Raw genomic sequence first — 12664 nt, 5'->3', positions numbered from 1 at the left:
GCCTGGAGTCTCACCCCCAGTGGTCTCTCAGGCTGCTTCTGCACCTGTGATTGAACCCCCGGCCTGGGTAGAGTCCTTTTCTAGGTCCATATCCCAGTCATTTGCTGAGTCCATGGGGCTTTTGTCCAGGACTTTGATTAATATGCATCAGCCCCCCTCACAGGGTGCCTCTAATACTCTTGACAGAGGACTCCTATCCTCTGACCTCCGTCCATCGGAGCTCACGGAGGATTCATCATCTGATCCCAGACCCCGTCCTTCTAAGAGAAGGTGCAGGGTTTCCTCCCCCTCCCCATCCCACGGCTCTGTCTCAAGACCTGACTCTCAAGATGAGGAGGATGCCCTCACTGGGGGCTCGGAGGCAATGTATCCCATCGATTTCTCTGAGGGTGACTCAGATCTTAGTGATTTGATTGCTTCTATTAATTCTGTGCTGGATCTCAATCCGCCAGTGTCAGAGGAGCAACTCTCTTTGGCAGAAAAACATCAGTTTACCTCGCCTAAGAGAGTGAAGAGTGTGTTCTTTAACCACTCCAGTTTTCAGACCGCTGTGACCAAACCCAGGGCCTGCCCTGACAAACGCTTTCCAAAGCGTGGTTCTGATAACCGGTTTCCATTTCCACCTGAGGTGGTCAAGGAGTGGTCTCACTACCCAAAGGTAGACCCTCCGGTGTCTAGGCTATCAGCCCGGACCGTTGTGTCGGTGGCTGACGGCACCTCACTTAAGGATTCCACTGACCGTCAGATTGACCTTCTGGCCAAATCTGTGTATGAAGCTGCGGGGGCCGCGTTTTCCCGACTTTTGCAGCAGTGTGGGCTCTAAAAGCCATCTCTGCTTCTCTAGAGGAGATGCATTCCCTCACCAAGGAATCTATGCCTGAGATGGTTGCCTTAACTGCTCAGGCTTCAGCTTTTTCATCCTATGCCATGTCTGCCATGCTAGAGGCTGCCCACCGCACTGCGGTGGCTTCAGCTAATTCTCTTGTTATCCGCAGGATTTTGTGGCTTCGAGAGTGGAAGGCAGATGCTTCTTCCAAGAAGTTTCTTGCTGGGCTCCCTTTTGCTGGTTCACGGCTGTTTGGTGAACAGCTGGACGAAATCATTAAAGAAGCTACTGGCGGGAAGAGTACTTCCATGCCACAAACCAAGACCAGGAAACCCGCCCAGGGTAGGAATCAATCGAGGTTTCGTTCCTCCAACTGGTCATCCTCTAAGCCTTCCGCCTCGTCCGCTAACTCAGCCAAGGATCAGAAATCCAACTGGCGCCCAAAAGCGCGTCCGCAGAAGACCGCAGGAGGTTTTGCCACTAAGGCAGCTTCCTCATGACTCTCGGCCCGCTCCAGCCACGTCCTTAGTCGGTGGCAGGCTCTCCCACTTTGGCGACGCATGGTTAAAGCAAGTATCCGATCAGTGGGTGAGAGACATCATATCTCACGGCTACAGGATAGAATTCTCTTCCAGCCCCCCTCCAAACAGATTTTTTTCTCTCAACTCCCCCCTGCTCCAAGGCCGCCGCCTTCTCACAGGCCGTGGCGTCCTTGCAGGCAAACGGAGTGATTGTGCCAGTTCCCGCTCAGGAACGGTTCAGAGGTTTTTACTCAAATCTCTTCCTAGTTCCAAAAAAGGTCGGTACCTTCCTGCCCATCCTGGATCTCAAGCTTCTCAACAAGCATGTCCGGGTGCGGCATTTTCGCATGGAGTCTCTGCGATCAGTCATTGCCTCTATGACCCAAGGGGAGTTCCTGGCGTCCATCGACATCAGAGTTGCCTATCTACATGTACCAATCGCAGTGTCACATCAGCGTTGGTTACGTTTTGCGATAGGAGAGGATCATTTCCAATTCGTTGCTCTCCCCTTCGGGTTAGCCACGGCACCTCGGGTATTCACCAAGGTCATGGCGGCAGTGATTGCGGTCCTGCACCTCCAGGGGTTAGCAGTGCTTCCTTATCTGGACGACCTTCTGGTCAAGGGTACATCCAGCGCAGACTGTCAGCGGAGTGTTTCGCTCACTTTCGCCACCCTAGCCCAATTCGGGTGGATTGTCAGTCTTCCCAAATCCACTCTGACTCCGACCCAGAGGCTCACGTACCTAGGGATGCAGTTCGAGACTCTGCCGGCACTTGTGAAGCTGCCCTTAGTCAAACAGCAGTCCCTCCAACTGGCGGTGCGCTCTCTGCTGAGGCCCCGCCGTTATTCCATCAGGCACCTGATGCAGGTGCTGGGTCAGATGGTGGCGTCAATGGAGGCTGTTCCCTTTGCCCAGTTCCATCTGCGTCCTCTGCAGCTGGACATTCTCCGCTGTTGGGACAAGGGGCCTTCCTCCTTGCACAGGTTAGTGACTCTGTCGCCACAGACCAGGAGCTCTCTTCAGTGGTGGCTTCGGCCCCTCTCTCTCTCAGGGACGCTCCTTCCTGGCTCCGTCCTGGGTGGTCCTCACCACGAATGCCAGTCTATCCGGCTGGGGAGCGGTATGTCTCCACTACCGAGCACAGGGCACTTGGACTCCGTCCGAGTCAGCCTTCTCGATCAATGTGCTGGAAACCAGAGCCGTGCTCCTGGCTCTCCTAGCTTTTCACCACCTATTGGCGGGCAAGCACATCCGAGTCCAGTCAGACAACGCGACAGCAGTTGCCTACATCAATCACCAAGGCGGGACACACAGCCGCCTGACAATGTTGGAGGTAAAACGTATCCTTCAATGGACGGAGGACTCCAAGTCCACCATATCCGCAGTCCACATCCCAGGCGTGGAAAACTGGGAGGCAGATTATCTCAGAATGGAGGGCCGTCGGGTCATCCTCATTGCTCCGGACTGGCCCAGGCGAGCTTGGTACCCAGACCTGCTCCATCTGTCCGTAGAGGTGCCGTGACATCTTCCGGACCGTCCAGACCTTCTCTCACAAGGTCCGTTTTTCCGCCAGAATTCTGCGGCTCTCAGATTGACGGCATGGCTCTTGAGTCCTGGATCTTGACGGCTTCTGGTATTCCTCCTGAAGTCATTTCCACTATGACTCGGGCCCGGAAGTCTTCCTCGGCCAAAATCTATCACAGGACTTGGAAAATTTTCCTGTCCTGGTGTCGCTCTTCCGGCCATGCTCCTTGGCCTTTTTCCTTGCCGACCCTTCTGTCCTTTCTACAGTCCGGTCTGCAGCTAGGACTGTCCCTCAATTCTCTCAAGGGATAAGTCTCGGCTCTGTCAGTGCTGTTCCAGCAGCGTATCGCCCGGCTGGCTCAGGTCCGCACCTTCATGCAGGGCGCGTCTCACATCATTCCGCCTTACCAGCGGCCCTTGGATCCCTGGGACCTCAATTTGGTCCTCACGGCCTTGCAGAAACCCCCCTTTGAGCCTCTTAGGGAGGTTTCTTTGTTTCGTCTTTCACAGAAAGTGGTCTTTCTAGTGGCCATAACTTCCCTCAGGAGAGTCTCTGATTTGGCTGCGCTCTCTTCGGAGTCACCTTTTTTGGTTTTTCAAGACAAGGTGTTTCTCCGTCCGACTCCGGACTTTCTCCCTAAGGTGGTTTCTCCTTTCCACCTTAACCAGGACATTACCCTGCCTTCCTTTTGTCCGGCTCCTGTTCATCGCTTTGAAAAAGCGTTGCATACTCTGGATCTGGTGCGGGCGCTCCGGATCTATGTGTCTCGCACCGCTGCTCTTAGGCGGTGCACCTCTCTTTTTGTGCTAACCACAGGTCGGCGTAAGGGCCTCTCTGCCTCTAAGCCGACCTTAGCCCGTTGGATTAGGTCGACCATTTCCGATGCCTACCAGTGTTCTCAGGTGCCTCCCCCGCCGGGGATCAAGGCACACTCGACCAGAGCTGTCGGTGCCTCTTGGGCTTTCAGGCACCAGGCTACGGCTCAGCAAGTCTGTCAGGCTGCCACTTGGACTAGCCTGCATACCTTTTCAAAGCACTACCAAGTGCATGCTCATGCTTCGGCAGATGCGAGCTTGGGCAGATGCATCCTTCAGGCCGCTGTCGCCCATTTGTGAAGTTAGGCTCTGCCTACTTCTCAGTTTTTCTGTTTATTCCCACCCATGGACTGCTTTGAGACGTCCCAATGTCTGGGTCTCCCATAGGAACGATAAAGAAAAAGAGAATTTTGTTTACTTACCGTAAATTCTTTTTCTTATAGTTCCATATTGGGAGACCCAGCTCCCTCCCTGTTGCCCGTTGGCAGTTTCTTGTTCCGCGTGTTATCACCGGCTGTTGTCGTGGACAGAGTCTCCGGTTGTTCCGGTTCTTGCTCTGTTTTTACTTGTGGGTGGCTATTCTCCTTCAGCTTTTGCACTAAACTGGCTAGATCTGGTTCTCCAGGGGGTGTATAGGCTCAGAGGGAGGAGCTACACTTTTTAGTGTAGTACTTTGTGTGTCCTCCGGAGGCAGAAGCTATACACCCAATGTCTGGGTCTCCCAATACGGAACTATAAGAAAAAGAATTTACGGTAAGTAAACAAAATTCTCTTTTTTTCGGATTATAAGACACACTTTCCCTCCCCAAAATTTGTCTTATAAGCTGAAGGTAGCTTACTAGGGGAAGGTGAAGAATGGTCACAAGAGGCATGAAGAATGCTGCGCCCTGTGCTGTGAGGCATGGGGCGCCATCCTGAAAATGTCGGTGGTGCGGGCTTCAAATAATGGCGCCCGGAGTCGGCGCATGCACAAATGGCGCTCTCGGCTCAAGATCTCATCTGCGCACTCGCCGCCTTTTGGCCCATTGATCTCCCAGCAGCCTTTAGGAAAATGGTGCCTGAAGTGGCGCGTGCGCAGGTGAGATCTCGGCTTGTCATTGAGGCGATAGCTCAATCTGTGTACACGCCGACTCTGGGCGCCATTTCTTTGAAGCCCGCACCGCCAACAGTTTCTGCATGTTCCTCCTGCCTCACAGCGCCAGCAGCAAGGATCTGGGACACCCGCCACACCGCCCGCAGCATCGCCCTACTCCAGCACCACCCCTGACACCTGTGACCCCGCTCCACCACCACTGGCAATCCCTCCCACCCCCGAAAGACACCAACAGATTATAAGATGGACCCCATTTTTCCCTCAAAATTTGGTGTGCGTTTTATAACACGGTGTGTCTTACAAAGCAAAAAATACGGTAACTGCAGTTGCATACTTTCTCTCTATTCATTTTCCATGGCACTGCCAGAGAGCAGAGCGCTGTATTCATCTGTCTCCACCAGTGCATATTGAATGAGTAGAACAGCTGTGCAAAGTACCCTCCTCCTGCGATCGATCGATGGTGGTCTGAGCTGTTGTACCCTCACTGATCTGGAAGTTATCACCTATCTTGTTGATACTTCTATCTTACCACAGTACTACATTAACTCAGTCTTTCTGAAGGTGGTAATTTGTTTTTGTTTTTTTTTATTTTATTTTTCTAAAAAAAAAGGAAGGAAAAGAAGAGAGGGAAAGAAAAGGATCAGAGCGGAGATAGAAGGGAGAGCGATCGTTCCTCATCAAAGAAAAATAGCAATAAAGACAAAGATTTGAGAGAATCATTTGATAAGTACAAAAAATGGGTAAGCAACGCAACTGTGTGTAATATGGTGTGTACAAAGTGAAAAATGTTAACATTTATTTTTGCAGGATGTGAAAGGCTTTATAGGAGTTTTCCACAGTAGTCTGCTAGCTTTGGTAGTGTTAAAATGCTGTGAGATCACACCTCAAATTTCAGTGTTCTTAAAGGGGGTAGTCCACTACTTGGACAATCCTTTCTCAACCCCCCCCCACCCCAGTAAAATATACTCTATCAACCTTACGTCCATACACTTGTGATACATCACACCAATTCCTCCGAAATAGGAAAAATATCAGATATTAAGCCAACATTTTTCAATTCAACAACTACATAGAGAGAGAGAAAAAAGAGAGGGGGAGGGAAGGATGGCAGAGGTAGGGGGAAGATCCATTGGCACAATAAAAGTTCCCACAGCACCACCTCAGGTCCACCTCAGCCAAACCCACATGCCTCAAAACAATCTGTGGAAATTTGAAGAATCCCAAAACAGAATCCAAATACCCCACGTTCTCCTGAATTTGTCTGAGACACAGCATTTTCCGCAGAGAGCCACTCCGACCTGCAATTATTAACCAATTCACTATAGTGGAGGTTTGAGATGACTTTCAGTATTGAGGAATCACCGTGCAACCAGCGGTCAGATAGGAGCGAAGGATGCCTTTCTTTTGATAGCCTGTTGATGAAGTTTGAAAAGAGAGGAGAGCGACCTGAGGACTACCCACAATCTTATTTCCTGTGATCAGATGCTAATTTGAGAAGACCTTCTCCCAAAGGGGTTTTATTTTACAACAATCCCGCCAAATATGTTGCACACAGTCCGCTTCAATCTTGTACTGCCAAACCTATAAGAGATTGTTGGGAAAATGGCAGGTATACAAATATCCATGTATACAATTGCGCATTTGGTGTAGGCTTCATCAGGGAGGGGGGGGTGTCATCGAAATGCGCATAGGTGTTTAGGATCTTTCAATTCCAGACTGGGTGTAATATGGGTACGTGTAATTCCTAGTGAGGTGGTTTATTCACTGCAATTGTATACATGGATATTTTGATGGTGTCACCATGCGGTGTTGCTCTTGCATACATCCATCTACGCTGATCTAGGATATTAATCATCTATACATATAATTGCCTTATTCTGTCTGTCTGTCTGTCTTCTGTCTGTCTTGCTCCGAAATTGTGTCCTTACGGTGACAAACAGCGGACTGGCCGCTGGGCTCGCCATGACCCCACCCCCCACACGGATTGGCCGCTCGCCTCGGCTCCTCCCCCCGCACGGATTGGCCTCTCGGCTCCGCCCCCCCGCACGGATTGGCCATGTCCTTACGGTGACAAACAGCGGATTGGCCGCTGGGCTCACCATGGCCCCGCACGGATTGGCCGCTCGGACTCACGGATTGGCCGCTCGCCTCGGCTCCTCCCCCCGCACGGAATGGCCTCTTGCCCCGAGGTGAGCGCATCAAGGTCCTGCAGCGGCGGAACACACACACACATACATAAGAACAGACACACACACACACACACACGCATCAGATCACACTCACTCTCACACACACCTCACACACACACATCAGATCGCATCCACACACTCACAACATCCCGTGATATCGCTTGCTTCTCGGCGGCGATCCTGTGCGTGCAGTGACCTTCCAGGACCTGCCGGAGGATCACATCGCCGGAAGCATGTGGTATCTCCGGATGTTGTGATTGTGTGAGCGCGTATGTGCGATATCGTCAGTGTGTGTGTGTGAGTGTATGCGATCGGATGTGTGTGAGTGTGTTCTGATGTGTGTGTGTGTGAGTGTATGTGATCGGATCTGTGAGTGTCGGCAGAGGAGCACGGCGTGCAGCACAGCTGCTGGGACCGCACACCGGTGGGCACAGGGAGAAGTGGGGTGTGTGTGAGTGTATGCGATCAGATGTGTGCGTGTATACTGTCTGATGTGCGACTGTGGAGCACGATGGGGGGTGCGCAGCATGGGGGATGGAGCACGATGGGGAGTGTGAAGCATGGGGGATGGAGCACGATGGGGGGTGCGCAGCATGGGGGATGGAGCACGATGGGGAGTGCGCAGCATGGGTGATGGAGCACGTTTGGGAGTGCGCAGAATGGGGGATAGAGCACGATGGTGAGTGCGCAGCATGGGGGATGGAGCACGTTTGGGAGTGCGCAGCATGAGGGATGGAGCACGATGGGGAGTGCGCAGCATGGGGGATGGAGCACAATGGGGAGTGCGCAGCATGGGGGATGGAGCACAATGGGGAGTGCGCAGCATGGGGGATGGAGCACGATGGGGGGTGTGCAGCATGGGGGATGGAGCACGATGGGGGGTGCGCAGCATGGGGGATGGAGCACGATGGGGAGTGCGCAGCATGGGGGATGGAGCACGATGGGGGGTGCGCAGCATGGGGGATGGAGCACGATGGGGGGTGCGCTGCATGGGGGATGGAGCACGATGGGGGATGGAGCACGATAGGGAGTGCGCAGCATGGGGGATGGAGCACGTTTGGGAGTGCGCAGCATGGGGGATGGAGCACGATGGGGAGTGCGCAGCATGGAGGATGGAGCACGTTTGGGAGTGCGCAGCATGGTGGATGGAGCACGATGGGGAATGCGCAGCATGGGGGATGGAGCACGATGGGGATTGCGCAGCATGGGGGATGAAGCTTGATGGGGGGGTGCGCAGCATGGGGGATGGAGCACGATGGGGATTGCGCAGTATGGGGGATGGAGCACGATGGGGATTGCGCAGTATGGGGGATGGAGCACGATGGGGGGTGCGCAGCATGGGGGATGGAGCATGATGGGGGGTGCGCAGCATGCGGAATGGAGTACGATGGGGGGTGCGCAGCATGGGGGATGGAGCACGATGGGGGGTGGCCACCTCCCCCCAAAACACACACACCGCAACACACGCACTGCACAACACACCACACACACACTGGGAACCACAAACACCGCCCTACACAGACACCCACACACACAACACACAAACAGCGCGGCACACACAAATATACGCACATACCGCACAACACACACATTCCACAAAACATACCTCCCACCAAAACACACACACACACCCCACACAAACCGCGCAACACACACACACAGCGCTCCACAAACAACGCAACACACAAACAACACCGCTCTCACCCCCTGCCACACCCAGACAACACCCAGAACATGTACAGCGCCCTACACAAACACTTGGTAACTACACACAACAACATCTATATATATATATATATATATATATATATATATAAACAAAAATCATACATTAACTACACAATACGTAAATTCTAGAATACCCGATGCGTAGAATCGGGCCACCTTCTAGTATAAATATAACTTCTCAGACCAGGTCTTTTTCAGTGCATGCAAATGACATATATAATGGCATCCACCAACTTTAATTCTATATTCAGGCATTATTACCTAACAGTCTGTCCATTGTGTGGGCAGAACATATATGTGTAATTCATTAGTGCACTTTGTTTATTTTTTTTTGCCTGTGTGTATGCTATATATGTTATGTCTTCAGATGGATAGTTAATAGCATCACTTGGTACAATTATGTATGAAATTTGTGTCATTAATTTTTGATTAACTTTTATCTCATACATATGCACTGACATTTTTGCTGGCTTTGAGATATAATTAACACTTTGCCCAGTGGAGATATTTTTCTCCTCCCATTGAAATTTCTGTAATTGAAATTTTCATATTCATCCGAATTCCTTCACCTTGCACTCTAATTGTATTTTAATTGTTAGTCTTGCATAAATATTTAATAAAATGTTTTTGATATTTTCATAAATTGTGAATCCATGGCTCCAGTCTTGTATAGGTTAAAAATGTTCATGGGAGCCTTTCCTAAAAAACTTTTTGGTTCACTGAGTCTTAGTCCCTGGTCTACACTTCAAAATCCAGGAATTGACTAGAGTCGATGTCAGATGTGTGTTCTACTCCTGAGTTAATGCCAGATTCTGAGTGTTTCTTTGGTTAGGAATGATAATTGTTCCAATCCTTGAACATTTCCTGTAGAATGCCAAGGAAGATGTTTTATTGGGATGAGGAAGTCCTGCTCCAGGCCAGTCCACTATTTAATACCAGATGTAAATCATTAACAAATTATACGATTTGCATAAAAATAACTTTTATTAATTATAAAACATAGACAGGATGTCTCAAGAAAACAGCCCCCTCAAAGGGTAAATATGTATCAAAAAATTATTATGTTTTGAACACCAGATCAAAGAATCATTTAGAAATCACCCCGTATATAGAAAATTATAAAGGTATATATATGAATTAATTTAAGAGGACAAATAATAACACTAGTGTGTGGTTATAAAGATATAATGGCTATAATAAACCAAAAGGAAAACAAATAGTAACAATATACCTCCAGGGAAACAATAGACAAAAATAATGGCGTCCCACACCCTCTCCAACGCACGTTTCGCACTTGTAGCGCTTCTTCCAGGTATTTAATACCAGAGTCAAAATCTAGCTACTATATCATATAATAATAATTTGAATTATTTATTTAAATAGTAAAAAAAGAGATGATTGAATTCTCTCTTATTTTGATACATGGCCAAGATAAGCACACGGCTAGGGGCTGTAGCCGTATGCTTTATCTCTTCTGGGTATCATAATATGGGGGCACCGTACGCTAATTTTATTTTTATTTTTACACCACTATAGAAACCCATACAGCGTGTGTAATTCCAAGCAAGCAGATTCGCTGTCACGCAGGGTGGGGTCGCAATCTGACTGCAACCAAAAGGAGACGCTGGTACTGCCGGTGGGCGGGGGGAATATGTATGAGGGTAATAAGCGGCCCCGGAAGTAGTGTTACAGCCACTAGGGAGACTCAGTAAGCGTAACACTCCTGCTCAAATCACCTAGCCCTTTCTTTATAAAGAACAATATATGGGTCCCCATAGAGTTTTATGTGTATCAGCGCGGGCAGGTATTTGGGATTAATTCCAGTCCCAAACTGGGTATTTATTTTTTGTTAAATACAAATGGACCAGGTTGGACAAAAAAAAAAAGCAAAATGTTTGTTCGCTACTGTATATATAATAATGTGTGCGCGTGCGTGCGTGTGTGTGCGCGTGTTTGTGTGCGCGTGCGTGCATGCGTGTGTGTGTGTGCGCACGCAAGTACAACAAATTAATTTCATGTTCCCTTGCTTCACTTACAGGAAAAAGATAGCCTAAAGGATGACTTGAATACTGTGAATGAATTCATTGATGAAAACGTTGATGATGGAGACGCTCGGCACAATGGGAACTGTACAATGAATGACTACAGTAGGTCAAGAAGAACAGAAGTGGCTTAAGCCTGTCCACGACTCCTGGATCTTTAATGAATTCACAGCCAAAATGCTAGATGTGTTCATTTGGTTCCTCAATGAACATGACATGGGCATTATGTGTGTCCATGTAGAACTCTTGGTATCTATATTTTCTTTTCTTTTGTAAATTTGGTTCACCAGTGTTGGTTATTATATGTTTGTTTAAGAAAATAATTTTAAACCTGAATCATTTCCATCAAGTGTTGACATTTTGTAAATTTGTCAGTATGGCTTGATTTTTTTTTTTCTGTATATGTTCACCTCTGTCAGAAAGTTGCAAAAGCTGACAGTAACCACTGCCAGTATCACAAATCTATATTTTATTTTTAACATTACAATGGATGTACGGCGTAAGCCTTGTATATAACTGTGTGACCCGATCTTTTATTAACTTGTCAAATATTCCAACAAAAAATCTGAAACTGTCGACAACGATTAACTGTTCTCTTCAGTTTTAGCACTAAAAATGCAAAGTATATGAACTATTTTTTTTTTCCTTTGCAATGCGGCAACATTTTGTATAGGACACTACTTATTTTTTTGTTACATTTGTATTTTCTATTTGTTATTCACTCTGTTATTAGAAGAGGATGCGGTTTTATAGTATTGGAGCCCAGGTTGTTCAATCGACAGTAACAAAAACTGACCTTGCTTCCTTGAAAGAATTCGTAGAGCATAGTCAAACTGAGTTTTTTAAGGTGCTTTTGGAGCAGATACTTTCCAAAATCAATGAGGAATTCAAAAGTTATAAGTTTTGATTGGAGAATTGAGGAGTTTGTGCTCCAAAAAACCCTGAAAAAAAACTACTTAATGTAAACACACCCTTAGATTATAGATTCCAGTACAACTATTTCTCAAACTTTAGGGATGCTGGACAGAGATTGTTGTGGTGCTGTTTTTTTTTTCCTTCATTACATGACATTAGAGCACAAAGTAAAACTTCAGTGCCTTCTAACGGCGTGGCATATTGTTTTACATGACGGCTTCTTATAAAGGATATTGCACACTTAGAAATCATGACCTAATGTTAGTAAATGTTCTTCATTAAACTGGTTTCTATATATATTTATGGTAGTATTTGCTCCCGCTAAATTTGTCATTTTTCCTATCACCCATGACAGCACTACAGAGAAAGGGGATCCGCCCTTCAGGGACAGGAAACCTACTGGATAAAAGGGCGGTACCGCTCCCACACATAAGTTGGTTTTCTGTCCTTGGAGGGGAAACCTCTGAAGCGATACTCACCGAATTCAAGACGACGTTACCAGGCCTTGCTCGCCGGGATGGGCAACGGAAGGGTCCCTGCTGTGGCTGGACCAAGGCATCCCGGAAGCGCCGCGGTGGGCTCAGTGTGGCTTTCACAACATTTGCGGCCATGGGGGGGGTTAATTCCCAGATGTTAATTAAAGAAAACTGGTTACTTTAGCTAATATAGTGGTAATCTGCAGGTACACGGCATTAAATCATGTCTACCAGGTTTACTAGAAGTATGGCTATAGGGAAAATGGAGTTACTTTTAGTCATCGGTGTGGTGCATGAAGCTGTTAGTTACTGCTCACAGAAAATCAGAGTGCAGTAATCACTCAACCTGCACATTGGTTGACTGCATACTTTGTCTGTACACACCTACATATAGAACCAAAGCTGGTTGTCAATGCGTCCTGGGGAATGATTTCAGCGCACGCGCTGTATAGTGAGCAATGGCCTCTGTACCACTACCGCGATGATGGTAAGCGAGCAGCTGTACGGAGAATATAGCTGCCATTTAAAACTG

General features: G+C 48.3%; 1 protein-coding gene across 2 annotated transcripts in view; it reads left to right on the top strand.

The window, feature by feature from the left end:
• Positions 1-11953, top strand: part of SREK1 (splicing regulatory glutamic acid and lysine rich protein 1) — a 153092-nt gene extending 141139 nt beyond the window's left edge. For both annotated transcript variants that reach the window (XM_075326036.1, XM_075326028.1), the window contains exons 12-13: positions 5393-5522; positions 10738-11953. In XM_075326036.1, the coding sequence (XP_075182151.1) occupies positions 5393-5522; positions 10738-10875 (268 nt within the window). In that variant the 3' untranslated portion in view covers positions 10876-11953. The remainder of the gene's footprint in view (positions 1-5392; positions 5523-10737) is intronic.
• The last annotated feature ends 711 nt before the right edge of the window (positions 11954-12664 follow it).

Source organism: Anomaloglossus baeobatrachus, chromosome 1, assembly GCF_048569485.1.
Source record: "Anomaloglossus baeobatrachus isolate aAnoBae1 chromosome 1, aAnoBae1.hap1, whole genome shotgun sequence".
Classification (NCBI taxonomy): Eukaryota; Metazoa; Chordata; class Amphibia; order Anura; family Aromobatidae; genus Anomaloglossus; species Anomaloglossus baeobatrachus.
The sequence above is the reverse complement of the archived record's forward strand: the minus strand, read 5'-3'. Positions and strand labels throughout refer to the sequence as shown.